The sequence below is a fragment of the Urocampus carinirostris genome, chromosome 2 (assembly GCF_059441175.1).
Source record: "Urocampus carinirostris isolate Australia breed hairy pipefish chromosome 2, RoL_Ucar_1.0, whole genome shotgun sequence".
In the NCBI taxonomy this organism is placed as follows: Eukaryota; Metazoa; Chordata; class Actinopteri; order Syngnathiformes; family Syngnathidae; genus Urocampus; species Urocampus carinirostris.
Genome location: NC_142350.1, coordinates 8439958 through 8457114, shown reverse-complemented (window position 1 = coordinate 8457114; position 17157 = coordinate 8439958). Strand labels below are relative to the sequence as shown.

Genomic DNA, 17157 nt, shown 5'->3' with positions numbered 1-17157 from the left:
GGGTATAAAAAAGGGAGACCCGAACAAGCTAAGTCATTCACCTGCAAGGATGGGGCGAGGTTCACCTCTTTGTGAACAACTGCGTGAGCAAATTGTTGAACAGTTTAAAAACAACATTCCTCAAAGTACAATTGCAAGGAATTTAGGGATATCATCATCTACAGTCCATAATATTGTGAAAAGGTTCAGGGAATCTGGAGAAATCACTGTGCGTAAACGGCATGGCCGTAAACCATTATTGAATGCCCGTGACCTCCGAGCCCTCAAGCGGTACTGCATTAAGAACCGACATCAATGTGTAAAGGACATCACCACATGGGCTCAGGAACACTTTGGAAAACCACTGTCAGTCAATACAGTTCGACGCTATATCCGTAAGTGTGGGTTAAAACTTTATGTTGCAAAGCGTAAGCCATTCATCAACAACATCCAGAAACGCCGCAGGGTTCTCTGGGCCCGAGCCCATCTAAAATGGACTGATACAAAGTGGAAAAGTGTTCTGTGGTCTGATGAGTCAGTTTTCCAAATTGTGTTTGGAAATTGTGGACGTCGTGTCCTCCGGTCCAAAGAAGAACAGAACCACCCAGACTGTTATGCACGCAAAGTGCAAAAGCCAGCATCTGTGATGGTATGGGGGTGCATGAGTGGCCAAGGAATGGGTAACCTGCACATCTGTGAAGGCACCATTAATGCAGAAAAGTACATTCAGGTTTTGGAACAAAGTATGTTGCCATCCAAACAGAATCTTTACCATGGGCGCCCTTGCTTCTTCCAGCAGGATAATGCCAAGCCACACACTGCTCGTCTCACGACAGCGTGGCTTCGTAGTAAGAGGGTGCGGGTGCTTGACTGGCCTGCCTGCAGTCCTGACCTGTCTCCCATTGAAAATGTGTGGCGCATTATAAAGCGCAGAATAAGACAAAGGAGACCCCGGACTGTTGAACAGCTGAAGCTGTACATAAAGCAAGAATGGGAAAGGATTCCACTATCAACGATTCAACAACTAGTCTCCTCACTTCCTAAACGTTTATTGAGTGTTATTAAAAGGAAAGGTGATGTAACACAATGGTGAAGAAGCCCCTTTCCCAACTACTTTGGCACTTGTTGCAATTATAAAATTCTAAGTTTATCATTATTTGCTTATGGAAATAAAGTTTATGAGTTTGAACATGGATAATCTTGTCTTTGTGGTGTATTCATTTAAATATGGGTTAGAAAAGGTTTGCAAGTCATTCTATTCTAATTTTACTGACATTTTAAACTTTTTCCCAACTTCAATGGAATTGACTTTTGTATTTGTATAGCCCCTGATCACAATAAAATCTCCAATAAGGAAAAATACCAATACTAAATCTGATTTTTTTTGTTTCTATTTTCCTTAAACAATGTAAAAGATAGAAAAAAATAGGATATAGAATTCAACTTTGGTGTTTCTTAATATTTTCTTTTCTTCTTTTTTTAAAATGAAAGTGAAATTAAAAAACTGAAAAAGCTAATTCTACATGAGCTTTTAATCGGAACTCACTCAAATCCTTTTGTGTGTACAAATTTTAGACTACTGACCTACATTTATTCCTCGAAAAAGCATCTTTAATCTCCGCCCCCCTCCCCCGGAAAATGGCACATCATCAGGGCAACAGCATGTGACAACATAAAAAGCTTCCAATAAAATTTTGAAGGGGCTTACCGAACTTTCTACCAGTCTGCACTTCTAACTTATCATGTTATATTACTATGTTACTGCCAGGTTGTTTTTATTAGAACTAGGGTTAAAACAGGCTCAGGTAAACTATTTTCAGATCCTGTGTTCTGTAACTCCTTTATACCCATTTAGATGTCCTACCAATGCTCAGTGCCCATGCGCACACGACTGATTGCGATTTCCTATGCAGGGTACTGACAATTTTCATTAAAAAAAAACTACAACTGAGGTTTAGCATGGCCAAACGCAGATTATTAATTTTAAGAGGAGACAGACTAATATTTTACTTAAAGCAAAAACTTACAGTGCAGGGAAAAAAAATGAGGCTTTGAAACAACTCGTAGAAAGGTACATAAAAAATTACAATAAATATATAAAAATGTCAATACTACCAACATAATTAAATTAAATGGGGAAAAAAAAGTGCATCAACATTTCAATGGAGCTTGCGAACTGAAAAGTGTGGGCATTCTTGTTTTAGAGCCAGATTGACGAACTAATGTTATGGTAACAGCTAATCGCTCAGCCTTCCACTTTAGCTTGCTTTTTATGCTTTCTTTCAACCGCAAACAAACATGCTTGCACCTGAACCTGCTTCCCTAAAACAAGTTTACACTTTTTACGCTATCTCATAATCATACACGGTTCTACATAGACTTTTAAAAATTTATATTATCAGCAGTCTTGATTCACAGGCATGTCGGGACTCAGTTAGCAGAGTTAGCAGGGCTGCCGCTGTTTACTCTGTTCTGACATAATTTTTCCTGCCTCAGTGGCTCTGCCCTGGTCGCTTATCCAATCAGAAGGCGGGGGCATTGTTGGCGCCTGACACAGAGTTACGGACGAGAGGAAGAAGAGGCTCAGTTGCATCTGAGTCCAAATAATAGGCCCGTCAAAAATATATAAATGCAGATACCGATATCTGTCAAATTTCAAATTCCATCTGTCCCGCCCGATAATCGGTCCTCCGCTAGTAAAAACGATGACCTAGAAACGCCCAACTCTTCTCATCTCATCAGCTGCACCGCTTATCTTCAGTAGGGTCGCGGGGGTGCTGGAGCCCATCCCAGCAATCATCGGGCAGTGGGCAGGGGACACCCTGAACTGGTTGCCAGCCAATCGCAGGGCACACGGGGACAGACAACTCACTCGCTCATTCACACCTAGGGACAATTTGGACCAGCCAATTCACCTGAAATGCATGTTTTTGGAATGTGGGAGGAAACCGGAGTGCCCGGAGGAAACCCACGCAAGCACGGGGAGAAGATACAAACTCTGCACAGGAAGTCTGGAGCTGGATTTGAACCCACGCAGGAGGTTCCCATGACTTGAACTGTGCCGCACATGCGCTAACCACTGCGCCGCCGTGCTGCCTCGCCCAACTCTTATTTATAACAAACTCTCGTCCCCCGCCTTTTTTCAGGCTCCTTATCCAACGGGCAGCTAAACGGCACCGGATCAATCGGCAGCCACAAAGATGGCGGCTCCCTTCACGGGTTGGGCCTTGACGAGGGTGGCAGTTTCTGTGAGGACGGCCCGGCTAAGAAAAGGTGAGTCTATTACGGATTTTAGACCAGCAGGTTTGTGTGTTGTTGTTTTTTTCTTTCACATGTTGACAGGGCGTGTAAAATGAAGGGTGGGATCTCCAGGAGAGGGGGGAGATTTCTTCTAGGGGGGCAGTAGCAGATGTCCTTCAGTAATGAGGAGCCCTATTCAGGAGCACCTGCCTCCTCCGTCACATGATACTGTAAATGTAGGATAGTCTTAGCAAGACGTTTAAGACACGTTTCACATCGAGGAATTAAAATAAGCTTCTTTAGTTGGTTTTGTTGAATAAAAATATATACACGGATACACAGCACTTACTAATGTTAAAGATTCGATGCTAGGTTTGGCTACTTTAAGAAAATAAAACAAACCAATTAAAATGTATTGTATAGCACTTTTTAGACAAATCGCAAGTCAGAGTGCTGTAGGCAAATAATATTGGATGCTAAAATTAGTTACTGTGTATTATTTAGTGCCTCTTAGCGGGAAAACAAAAGCCATTCATTAAAAAAAATATATAATGATTTGAACCATTATATAAGCATGCATTTAAAAAAGTAATGTGGGTCAAGAACTTTTAATATATTTTACATAACATGAGGTTCACCTAGAAGGAGCTGTAATATTTACCCACTATCTTGATGCTATGGGTAGCCGGAAAAAACAAAAATCAAAGGCTGAAAAAAAATGATGTGGTTTAGTCACTCAGTCTTCATAATTTAAAATCTTCCTTGTGCTGTAAATCTTGCTTTCGATTGCACTACATATTAGAAAAACATCTAGTGGTCAAATATTACAAAGTGGGGGACACTGTAATATTGTCACCTATGCTTTAGCGGCCTCCCAGTCTGGGCAGAGAGCAACCGATGATTTTCTGTGTTGATAATTCCCTGTTAGGTTTTCTTTACAGTCTTAAATGCACAGATGGTTGCATAGCACTTTTCGGACAAATTGCAAGTCAACATGCTGCAAATAAAGAAGATTGGATGTTAAAATTAGCTGCTAGCATCTGGGACTCCAGCATTAGCGGCTAGTGCCCAAGACGCGAGCATTAGCTGCCCCGTCGGTGAATATCTGAATTCCAATGGCCATTTAACATCACAGAATTAAAACAGAATTATTTGTTTTGGATATAATTATTTGATAAACTGGCACACAGCACTATCAGAGAGACAAATTATACAAGAATTAGCAATAAACGGGGTTCATTTTAATGATGAACATTTTCCTGACAAACTGATTGATTAAATTTGCATTAAAAGATTCCACGCTAACTTGAGCTGCTTTCAAAAGAAGCTAGGATGCAAAAATTGGTAGTTAGCGGCTACAACACAAGTATCAACGCCTAGCGCCTATTCGCCGAAGCAATTTTTCAATGATTGTTACCGCCGCTGTCAGTAAATTTTAGATTTGATTATTTCTTGTTCAGACAGAATCGTCAAAGTCACGTTACTTAAATGGTATGAGCATAGGCTACCAGCATACTTATTTTTTTATTTTATATCTCAATGAAAACATTATATTTATAGACATTTGCGAGATGATGTTGGTAGTTATAGTAAATCTTGGTAGCGGACAGTTTTGGGTTGAAAAAATGTTGCCTAGAACCGAGTTCAGCAAATTTGTCGATTACAGATCTTGAAATAAGTTTTGCTTTGCTTTGCAAAACTTGCTAGGCGTGTTCAACATCCCATGAATTCCATGCCTGAAAAAACAGATCAACTCTTCCATTTTGGTCAAAAAGTGGTCATTTACGAGTCACTTTAAAGCGGCGACATGGATGGGTGACTCTAAATTTCAAGGGAGTCCATTTTTGCGGAAGTCCCCAGACTGTATGTAAAACCAGGACCTCTAATAAGTAAGCTTTGAGCCATTTATCTTGTGTGCTCTGATAGAATAATTTCATCCTGGGGACGTCTGTCTGACTGGAACCAAATGAGGAAGTGACCTGGTGGGCTCATAATGGCGGTGCAGCATAAACAATGAGGCCGGGGTGGGCTGTGTGTTTGTGTGTTTTGCAAAATGGGGGGGTTTCACCCAGTCAGTAAGGTGCAATCTGGACACTCCACTTGGAGTCGGGTTCACCAGGAGGCCACCCGGCTTGCCGCCTTTTATTCCAGTCTCGCTTTCTCACATAAACACGCCGCTAGCGTCCGGGACGGAGAAAAGCTTTTCTATCTGATGCTAATGAAACAGCGAGCCGAGCCAGCGCTTGGCAGGAGGCGACAGAGACCGCGCCAGCAGCTTTTGCACCTGGCACAGGCCTAAAAGGGACGAATCGCTGTCGTCTTAGATGCTGGGTCCGGGTTTACCGGGGATACCAACCTTTTAAAGCAGAAGGACAGGTGCTGGAGTTTTCTGGCATTTTGAAAAGTCTTTGAGAGCCGTGGTGTGTTTGCCTTCCCATGCTCCTGAGACTTGTCAAAGAACAGCCGCGAAAGCAGATCCTTTAAACAAGAAACAGGCCGCCGCCTGCCAAAGAACCACGTAGCAACAACGCGGTCTAATCTCTGACTATGTGATTTTTCTCACCCACTTTTGTCTGTGGTTCATTGCTAAAGGAGAACCAAATCCGAGACCTGCAACTAGTTTTTGGTGGGTTTTTTTGTTACTGTTTTGCCCAAAGGGCTACTAGTTTGATATGCATTTTAAAGATAATATTTTTGGTTATTACTATGCTATTTTGTCATTATCAGGTTGTAATGTTCAGAAAAAGGGTCATTCAAACACTAAAATATATAAGGGCACCAGGTGACTTGCGTATAAAAATTATAGGTTACAGATTATACATTTTCAAAATAAGTTTGGAAGAATTAATCATGTATGTAAAGACATTGACCATGTCAATGACTTTTCATGTCATTTAACTATTTCCTAGGAAATCACAATGGCCCCTCCTTGGTGAACCAGTCCGTGGGTTATTTAGGTGTTTTTAGGGGGCCCGCGAGCACCACAACAGTGACCCCTCTAATGATGAAAGTCTAAAAAAAGGATATGTCTTTACTAGGAATCAAACTTTTTTTCCTTACCATGTATTTTAGTCCGTTATTTGCTGTTGTGGTCATACAAAATGTATTGGGAAAATATTGCTAACTAGTTAACTGCAAAAAATATTCAACATTCACTCAAATGTATGTTTTTAGATGCCTGGTCATATTTGAGCCCAAAATGTGCTCCATGCTTTAGTAATGAAGTAAATTCTTAATGTGTTTTTTACTTTTAAACCCCTAAATTGTTTCACAATTAAAGCAGTGTTGTGTTACGCTGCAAACCTTTTTTTGAATTAAATTAAAATAAAATTTAAAAATGTGAACCCAACTATATCAATTTCCGCGCTGGAACTTCCCAACTACTGCCTGAAACTGTAGCCAATGAAGTTTGTGCGACACTTGCAAAATAATTTAATGGATTTTGGCTCATGATTTCCTTTATTCTCGCATATTTGACTTGCGGGTGAAGCGATTGCATCAATAATCTTGCAAATGCATTTACAACACATCAGGGTTAAAGTCGTTATAATGAGAGTTAATGTGCCCAGAATTATTTTCACCAATGTAGTGTAAATCTTTCTCCCCTATTTGCAATGACTTAGACCTAACTATTAGATTCTATTTTGAACCTTAACATATTTTAACAACCCAACGTGGCAAAAAATGGGTCAAAATATGCCCTACGTGTTTAATCAGACAACATAAATAAAAAATGAGTTGTTATACTGCTGCTAATGATTAAAATACCTTTTGTCTTTAAGTGTCGTTTCTGCAGCACTCGAATGCCGTGTATGCTTGCACAAAATTTGATGTGTGTCAAGTTAGTCGGGCTACTTTTCCCCCCGCGCCTTGCTCTTTCTCGCGCTACTGAAATGTGGTTCGCAGCCAAGACTCACACAAACGAGCAAACACTCAGCCGCTGTAGCTCTGTTTTGTTTCCGCTTAATGAATGCCAAGTGCGCACACTACTCACTTGTCTGGCGCGAGCAATATCTCTTGTCAGCAAATGCATAATTTCCATTTAAGAGGGATTAAATGCAGGCGTGCGCTGCGAGAGCGTTAATGCGACTCTTGATTTACTTTAGGTGGCACTACATTGAAACTGAGCGCTCTAGCGACCGCATTTCATGTTTCCTCAATTAGCGTCCGTCTCGCTAATGGACACCTGGCCTTTGTGGAGGGGGAGTGGGCAAGGCTTGTTTCGATGGGACAAAAAATAAAAAATAAACGCCCCCTTTTTGATTTAAACATTTCAATCTTAGGGTGTCAAAACTAGTGATGTCCAGTCAGGAGAGTCTGGTGATGTGATCATGGAAATATAACATTAAGAATAAGTTAAAAGGTTTTATTTATTCAATGTTAAATGAGGGGAATTGCATTTTTCAACATCACATTACCGTGATCCATTCCAAAAAGGACCACGATTGTCAAAACCCGAAAAGCAAACCATTGTTTAATTATTATATACTCTGTTATACATTGAACCCAAACAACAACTCAAGACTCAAGCATTTTTAACTCATAAAAGAACTGTATACATTATGAAGGGTTTTTTTTCAACCAATGACTTCTGTACCATCAAATCATAATTTAGAAAAAATAGTCTTGCTGCTATGTTGCATTATTCATTCACGACACAGTCCCCAGATTTACTTCAGATAATATTTTGTCCCCATCATGTAATTGGAAAACAAAAACAAAAATGTGTTGTAAAAATGCGTTTACCCTCTTTTAAGCATGTCAAGAAGTCTAACTTTGTCCAACATCTTCCTCTGCCTTTTGATCCGTTTGTCGGTCCAGAGGGTTTTTTGACATGGTGGCTCGGAACTCGAAACGTAATACGATTTATATAGTAATGTATGTTTGTCAAGGGGTTTTACGTACGTACAACTAAGACTGCAATGTTGTTGACACACTGGCAAACACTCGCAAAAAGGGGGCGGGCTGTCTGTTTAGCCAATCAGAATGCAGAACATAATTCACGATGAAAAACTGCGAAGTAGAGAAACCGCGAAATGTAAACCGCGATACAGTCAAGGATTACTGTATAGTAATAAAAGATAAAGAAGCCTCCCATCTTCCTAAAAGAAAAATTTACATGACAGTGAATCCGCACCTACAGGGCGGCGCTAGCTACTACTACTACTATCCAATACTATAGTGATATCAGCTGGTGGTGACATGCAGTCAGGGAAGGCTGTGCCTCACCTGTCACTGTGGAAATATAATAAAATAAAAATATAATTATTTTTATGCAATGTTACTTAACTTGACAATTATACAATATCTATTTCTTTTTTAATATCGCTGAATTTTCCCATTATTAAATTATTATTACAATTGGTATGCAACGTGTGTGGCTTCTCCAGATGGAGAGCGAGGCACACATTTCTCTTGCCTCACAGCAGAGGGCGATAGTGAGGCCAAGTATTTTAATTTGGTGCACGTCTTAGCCTGAAACCAAAGAATTAGTGCTGGTATTACCAAGCCAACAGCAAGTTAAGCCTTTCTCATTGCATTTACTTTTTTCAGAATTGATGATTACCAAACTTTTATCAAAAAGGAGCAGCACTTAGACTTCATTTCTAACAAGAAAATATTGTTTTGCTTTGCCACTGTTTATGTATTGCTTTCTTTTTTTGCAAGTCAAATTATGAATAAGGACACGGTCTTCCATTTGCAAGCATCCCGACTCCGATTGTATACAAACCAGAGTCATTTAAACCCGAGGATTTAATTAACTTGATTACCGGGCTGGACCAAACCAGGGTCATCCAGCTTTAGGAGGTCGATACTTCAAGGTCAAAGTTCACAAAGGTCGCCCAATGTCAGCAAATAGACGTAAGTGGTGCGGACAATGATGAATGACGCTTTGCGCCGCTTTGTCTTTGCCGGTTGCCGAGGACAAATTTCGAACATCTGGTGAAAGCGATGCTAACGGTGCGAGCTACATTAGCATTCAAGTATGCAAAGGCTGTGAGTTCATGTTTAATGTATGTCATCAGGGAGATAAAGTGCAGCTTGATGGTATCAAGATGTCTTCTGTGGCATCAAGGTTATGCTTTGGAATGTACACTGCCGGATAATCACTACTGGCACGTTTATTACACGTTTATTACGTCTTCATTACCAGCATGTCGAACTTGGAAGCAGACTGCAGATATTGGGAATGTTTTAATAACTGGACACGTGCTTTTGACAAAATTATCCATTTTTATGAATACACTTTTTTAAAGGGACGGCGTGTAATACTTGACCACTAGACCACTAGTCGCCGTATATGAGTGCTAAAAGCACAAGAAAGAATCCAAGCTAAGGAGAGTCACTGACCAAAAACACTAATATTTCTCTTTTTTTTGCCAACCCTTTCGCAAGTTTTTTTTGGTTTTTGGAGAGGTTATGTAAAATTAATACAAATTTCTCAAACCAAGACTTTTTTTTAAAGAACGTATTCATATGATGGTTCATGTATTTTTACTTATTTTTTAAATATACTTTTTTTTTTATTTAGTTTGTTTTACAATTCAGAGGTGGTTAATAATACACACTTTCCCTTTAAAATAGTGATTAAAGTATTTTCTTTTGTTTTTTTGTTTTTAAACTCATTTGATTTTTTAATTCTTAAAAAAAAATGCAAAGTAGAACCGTGATAGTCGGTAAAACATTGCCAAATTACAACAAAAATGCAAGGTTTTGATAAAATATTATCTTTTAAACAACACAAATTTACATAATATTAATGTATCTGCTTTTGTTTCTTTTATTCTATTTACTGTAATAAAAGATTTACTTTGAGCTGGGATAAACTTGGCATGTTGCACAAAAACACAAACATTTTTGTAAATTTTGTACACAATAACTAAAACATTATACAATGAAATAGGGGGAAAAAGACTTAAATTAAAATGTTTTTCCCAATAATTATTCTAAAATTGACTTTATTGACTCTGTATAGTATCCACCTCACTTAGCCCCCTCAAAAAACAGTGCTAACCAACTACAAATCTTCTGCTGTTACCTATGCCACTTAATAGCAAATTATGAAATACGCATTTTCTACCAAAACTACTGTGTTTTCACGACCAAGAGGCGTGCATAAAAGTCTCAAATTTTCTTTAAATTTTGTGGCGCGCTCTATCGTGCAGTGCACCCTGTGTGACGTAAGTGGCGTGCAGAGCAGAGGACACAATGAGGCGGCCGTTCACACTGCAGAGCTTACTGCTCAATTCCAATTTTGGGGTGAAATCCCATGCTTTGTGAGGTGGTTGACATTTCCAACAAAATGCGAAATGTATGCGATCTCCCGGGACTTTTAAGGGTCTCTTGTTTGAATGCCATCATATCTCGCTTGCGTGGGAGAGTACGCATGGCGTCACACGCAATGCATTGTTAGCGGAAATGCTCATGGATGCTGACGGCGTAGCGCAGACCTGGGCACTCCGGTCCTGGAGGGCTATACGTCCTGCCAGATTTTGAAGTTTGCTCTTCTTTAACTCAGGTGATACAAATTATAACCTCGTTAGCAAGCTAGCAAGTGCTCGTTAACGATACTGGTGATTGGAATCACCTGTATTGGATCAGAGAAACCTAAAAAATCATGCAGAACATACGGCCCTCCAGGACCGGAGTGCCCAGGTCTGGCGTAGCGCATCGGGCAATTGGAAAGTTATTGTGCTACTTGAGTCTGAAGAGAGTGGTCCCCCAAAATATAAATTAAATTATAACCACCACTTGCCCTCTATCGAATGCTTCCGTGTTATGCTACGCGAAAGAACATCAGTCATCCGTGGCTGCAGCAGAGGGCATTGGTGCCCGATCATGCAGTGCGCCCTGTGTAGTGTTAAGTACAGAAATGAAAACCACCTACGGAGACTGCACTATTTCACACAGTGCGCCCAATGGTCGTGAAAATACGAAACACAAATAAAAAATAAAAATATAATCAAGAAATCCTCATTTTTGTATAGAGAAATGTTGCTTGATCCTTGTTTTTTTACTATGCATGATGGCTTTTGATAGACACTTGCAGTAACAGAAGGTTTGATGTGTAGTTTAACATTGTCGGAGAAGAACCACTTTCAACTTTAAAATAGCGCTCTTAAAGTAGTACTATAAAAAGAATTTCAGAAACAGAAAATTGTCTTGATCCATCCTGAAAAATTATTTTCAATGTTTGGCATCTCTTAAAGCATTTCCAACTAAGCTGCAAATGCGTGCGACTGAGTTTTTGATTCTGAGGAGTCGGTTCTTCACACGAGCTGCCAGACAGCGCTAGTCGCTGACAGATGAGCCGGCACGGCACCGATTAAACGCACATGCGAGTAATCCTTTGATGTAAACACGGCTCGCGTCAGGCTCGTCTTTCCATAAACATGTATATTCAGCTTCCCTCCCGAGTGCGCCAAAAACGAGCCAGCTGCACGGACGTATTCTTTTTTTTCCCTTTCCTGCCATATGGGCCATCTGCTGCCAATTAGCAACGACCAGCTAAAGGTGCTGACTCGGGATCGGCCTTCACTAGTTCTGAGGTTCCCCGTTTCGCTAGTGCAAGCTTGATGATTGATGTTTTTGATCCTACTGGATTTTGCAATTTATTTTTTTTTTTTTAAATAACCGTTTCGATGGATTTCTCATGTTAGCTAAAATTATAACTTTTTCAGACGACATAATAGCAGACGTCTAATAGCCCTGATCTTCTACAAGGCAGCGATTTTAAATATGTTCTTCGAGTTACCTTTAACGGCTAAAAGGATCTAAACTAAAAGATGAATTACACTGAGAATTTACTGGAATCCCTCGATTCTTCTTGCATTGTACTTCGCGGCCTCACTGCAATTTGAAAAATATTATCCCTGATCGCGTAAGCTCCGAGTGGGAACTGACACAACGCACTATTGTCAGGCCTGGCGTCTTTTTTCCCTGTTTTGTCCACCCAAAAGTGAATTCCAATCGTGCAGTCGCAACCTAATATCCCCAACGCATATTGCTGCAAGCCGGGACAGACTCAGTGCACTTTTGTCAGGCCTGGGTTTTTTTTTTGGCGTGAATTAATTTTTGCCTGGAATAAATTGCAGTCGTGGGGCCATGATCCATTATCCCCAATACTACTGTATATTGCTACAAGCGAGGACAAGCAAAAGTTACCTCGTTCAGGAGGTGTGCCGTTCTGGCCTGTCTAATTTGATATGCTTCGTTGTAACCGCATTCTATTGTCCTTAAGTCGATTGTACCCTAGAGCAGGGGCCGAAAGAGCAAATTTGTGTTATGTGTGGCACCTCCATTTTCGTTCTTTCTACAAAAAATAAACAGCACCCGCTTGGCAGTGATCCATTATCCCCTGTTGACTATTGCTGTGAGTGAGGGCCGGCAGAGCGCGTCTCAAAAAATTGGGGGTAGGGGTTACTTTTCGGATTTTCGCATATAGCGGGGAATAATGATCTCCATTAACCGCAATAAAACAAGGGATTTTCGTACATCCATCTATCGATCCATTATCTTCCGCTTATCCGAGGTCGGGTCGCGGGGGCAGCAGCCTTAAAAGGGAAGCCAAGACGTCCCTATCCCCGGCCACCTCCTCCAGCTCATCCAACGGGATCCTGAGGCGTTCCCAAGCCAGCCGAGAGACATAGTCTCTCCCGTGAGTCCTGGGTCGCCCCCGGGGCCTCCTGCCAGTGGGACATGCCCGGAACACCTCCCGAGGAAGGCGTCCAGGAGGCATCCTTATCAGATGCCCAATCCACCTCAACTGCCTCCTCTCAATGCGGAGGAGCAGTGGCTCCACACAGAGTCCCTCCCGGATGACTGAGCTTCTCACCTTATCTCTAATGGAGAACCCAGACACCCTGCGGAGGAAACTCATTTCGGCCACTTGTATCCGGGATCGTGTTCTTTCGGTCATGAGCCAAAGTTCAGGGTAGGAACGTGGATCGACCGGTAGATCGAGAGCTTTGCCTTTCGGCTCAGCTCCCTCTTCACCACGACGGACCGGTACAGGGTCCGAATGACTGCAGACGCTGCACCGACCTGTCTGTCGATCTCCCGTTCCATCCTACCCTCACTCGTGAACAAGACCCCAAGATACTTGAACTCCTCCACTTGGAGCAAGATCTCTTCCCCAACCCGGAGGGAGCATGCCACCCTTTTCCGACTGAGTACCATGGTCTCGGACTTGGAGGTGCTGATCATCATCCCGGCCGCTTCACACTCGGCTGCGAATCGCTCCAGCGAGAGCTGAAGATCACGGCCTGAGGAAGCCAACAGCGCCACGTCATCTGCAAAAAGCAGTGACGCAATGCTGAGGCCCCCAAACCGGACTCCATCCCCACCAAGGCTGGGCCTAGAAATTCTGTCCATAAAAGTTATGAACAGAATCGGTGACAAAGGGCAGCCCTGGCGGAGTCCAACCCTCACCGGGAACGAATCTGACTTACTGCCGGCAATGCGGACCAGACTCTGGCACCGGGCATACAGGGACCGCACAGCCCGGATAAGACTATGTGGTAGCCCATACTCCCGAAGCACCCCCCACAGGGCCTCCCGAGGAACACGGTAGAATGCCTTCTCCAAGTCCGCAAAACACTTGTAGAACGAACAGGCAAACTCCCATGCACCCTCAAAGACCCTGCAGAGTGTGTAGAGCTGGTCCAGTGTTCCACGGCCAGGACGACCAGCGGACCCCACCTCCAGGCCTGGCTCCAGAAGGGGGCCCCGGTAACCCGCGTCCAGGCGAGGGAAATTCAGGACCAATGGTTTTGCTTATCATAAAGGGTCTTCTGATGGGGCGGCAGTAGCTCAGGAGGTAGAGCGATCGTTTTAGGATTAAGGGATCCCAGTTCGAATCCCGGCTTGTCCGTGTTACATGTCGAAGTGTCCTTGGGTAAGACACTGAACCCCCAATACCCCCAATAAGCAGGTTAGCGCCTTACATGGCTGCACAGATCACGGCCGCGATTGGGAAATGTGAAGCACAATGTAAAGCGCTTTGGGAAGTCATTGACTTGAAAAGCGCTTTAGAAATGCAGATCATTTCATTTCTGATCTGCGTTTTGTCTGGCCACTCACCTAGAACCTGTTTGCCATGGGTGACCCTACCAGGGGCTTAAAGCCCCCGCCAACATAGCCCCTAGGATCATTGGGACACACAAACTCCTCCACCACAATAAGGTAGCAGATCAAGGAGAAGAAGGGATTTTCGTATTGTACATAAATTGGAATTTTTCTATATTGTTTTCTAAAATTTTGGGGCAATAGTTTACAAAAAACCATGGTACCTGTTAAACGTTTTTTTTCCAAACAACCTTGCAAAATCTGAGACCATACACGTCTGTCGTTATTGACTTATAATTAGAAAATAAAACATTTCCAATAAGAAATATTTTTAATATGGGTCAGAAACTCTAGCACCACCTAGTGTCCATCTTCGCATGCCACTTCCAAATTTGTGTTTTCTTTTCTCTTTAAGATTATATTTCCTATTTGGTACAGATCAAAGTTGTTTAGTTTCCGTTTATACATTCCGTAAGTTACTTCTGCCAAGGGTTACCATAATGGATGGTAATTGGCATAAAACCGGGGCAGCCATTTTTTATTGACATCCTTTGAAAACATAAAACAAGCCAGCATTTGTCCCACATTTCTCAAAGGCATCGGTTACCTCCACCAGGGAAGTCCTTAAAGACACAAATAAAATCTACCTTCTATACCCTTACTTACCATTACATGGCTAATTAGGCCCGATACGTGCTAGCAATCCTCCTTTGATTTGGATCAAAGAAGGTAAAATTGCTAAATTTGGATTTCTCCCCAATTAGGATTACTCCCTTTTGATGTAGCGAGATGGACACTGCTTTCTTTTCCCAGAATCCCTTGCAGGAAATTAGGGCGAATGTAATGTCAAAAAATTGCAGCATTCGCTTTGAGGTAGAACGGGAAGCGGCGGATGAAAGGTAGATTAACGTGGGATTGCCGGGTTTGAGTGAAGGCACCATTTTGGGGGACATCCGGCTGTAATCTTCGTCCGGCTATTAGTCCAATTTGGACGCCAGCGTATGTGTGGGAATATTCTCGACTCTACACGCACATCTGTTAAGGCGGAACCCCCAGAATAAAAGCTTACGTTACCAATTGCATACTAAATAGATTTTAAAAACCTGCAGAGGTTTTTTTTGTTTGAATCCATTAAGGATACTTGTGTATTTTTTTTTTTTTTTAACATCGTCTAACATGCTTATCTTATAATTTCCAAGTACTGTATTTTCCGGACTATCAGGCACACCTAACGACCCAAAAATTGCCAGAAATGTGCAGGTGCGCCTTATAATCTAGTGCGCCTTATAGACCTGAAAACGTGGTAAGTCATATTTAAAATGCATAATTACATTGAAATGCTGCTTGATACAATAACCATTTATGAATTTATTCTATTGGTGAAACAATATTTCATAATGATAGTTTGTGTTCAATACAATGAGTTCCCATTATTTTCTGATGTTTTTTATGAAACCTTAGCCATTCCGGTACTTTACATCATGCGCCTTATAGTCCAGTGCACCTTTTATGTATAAAAAAAAATCCCAGAGGACTATTTTTAAAGGTGCACCCTAGAGTCCGCTGCACCTTATAGTGCAGAAAATTGTGTTTTTAGCGTCACAAGAAAATTGTCCAGCGGTTCTATTTTTTTCAACTACATTTTTATGATTTTCTCTCAATAAATATATAAATAATAAATATAAATAACTATGTAATAAAAATCTTTATATAATGGATTTATAGAAATGTATTACACAGTGAATATACAATAGTTTACAGCAGTTAAGTTGCTTTGAAATGTTTCAATTTTTTCTAATACTAAAAACTTTTAGTTAAGTTATAATTTTGATTTAATCAGATGATCAGATCCAAATACTATTTTAAAAACTTTCCACTTTATTAAAAAGAGTTTTATATGGGGCAGGAGCTATAGCACCACCCTGTGTCTATCTTTGCACGCCACTTCTTGAGTGGGATTTTTAAGATAAGCTTTTTGTGATTACAAATGGTATTCTGATCTGAACAAGATAAACTTAATTGCTTGGTTATTTTGTCTGTATTTTTGCATGACTTTGTAAGTCATTGTCATACAAGCAGATCAGATTTCTTGACTTTTTTTTGCATTTTTTGCATTTTTAATTTATTTCCTCTTTATCCCCCTATTACATATAATTTTTATATGTTCAAGAATAATTTTTTAACATTTTTCTGTAAAATAACTACTCTGTCATACCCCTTTTTCTCCAATTTTTTCCCCCATTTAGAATCTATCAAGAAACGTGTAAAAGAAAGGGGAAAAAAAATCAACTAACAACATTGATTGATTTCATGAATTTATCCCCTAGGCCTCGTCTGCAGGCGCAAAGAAAGTTTGCGCAGTCGCAACCGAACTCGCCTAGCACGACACCAATCAAAGTGGCTGAGCCCACCGCCCTCAACGTGGGCCAGACAGCCCCTGCAACCGCCCCCTCTGTCTCCGCCCTCAACACCGCTTCCTCGTCTCTGTCGCCTTCGCACGCTTCCTCGTCCCTGTCCTCATCCATCCAGGACCTGTCCCGGCGGAAACCCAAGACCGAGGACTTCCTCACCTTTCTCTGCCTTAGAGGTACCACAACCACATTCTAATAAAGTTTTGGGGGGCTGATTAAGTCTCAAATAGGATATTATAAACTACTTCTATGAGAAACGTTCGATACCCCAGACCAATACCAGTACAAATATTGTATTTATTCAAAGTTTGAGTGCATGTTATACGCGAGGTTCTACCATATTTGTCGAATGATTGATCAGTCGAAAAATATTGCTGACCGCTATTAAAAAAATATCGGATGCAACGGTAATTGTACCTGTTAGCTATGAGCACAATATCAACATAAAATTTACAATGTG

At 41.2% G+C, this 17157-nt stretch overlaps 1 protein-coding gene across 2 annotated transcripts in view; it reads left to right on the top strand.

Annotated features, from left to right (window-relative positions):
* Nucleotides 1-17157, top strand: part of jarid2b (jumonji and AT-rich interaction domain containing 2b) — a 108636-nt gene that overhangs the window by 66567 nt on the left and 24912 nt on the right. For both annotated transcript variants that reach the window (XM_088328734.1, XM_088328733.1), the window contains exons 3-4: nucleotides 3126-3252; nucleotides 16614-16873. In XM_088328734.1, the coding sequence (XP_088184860.1) occupies nucleotides 3126-3252; nucleotides 16614-16873 (387 nt within the window). The remainder of the gene's footprint in view (nucleotides 1-3125; nucleotides 3253-16613; nucleotides 16874-17157) is intronic.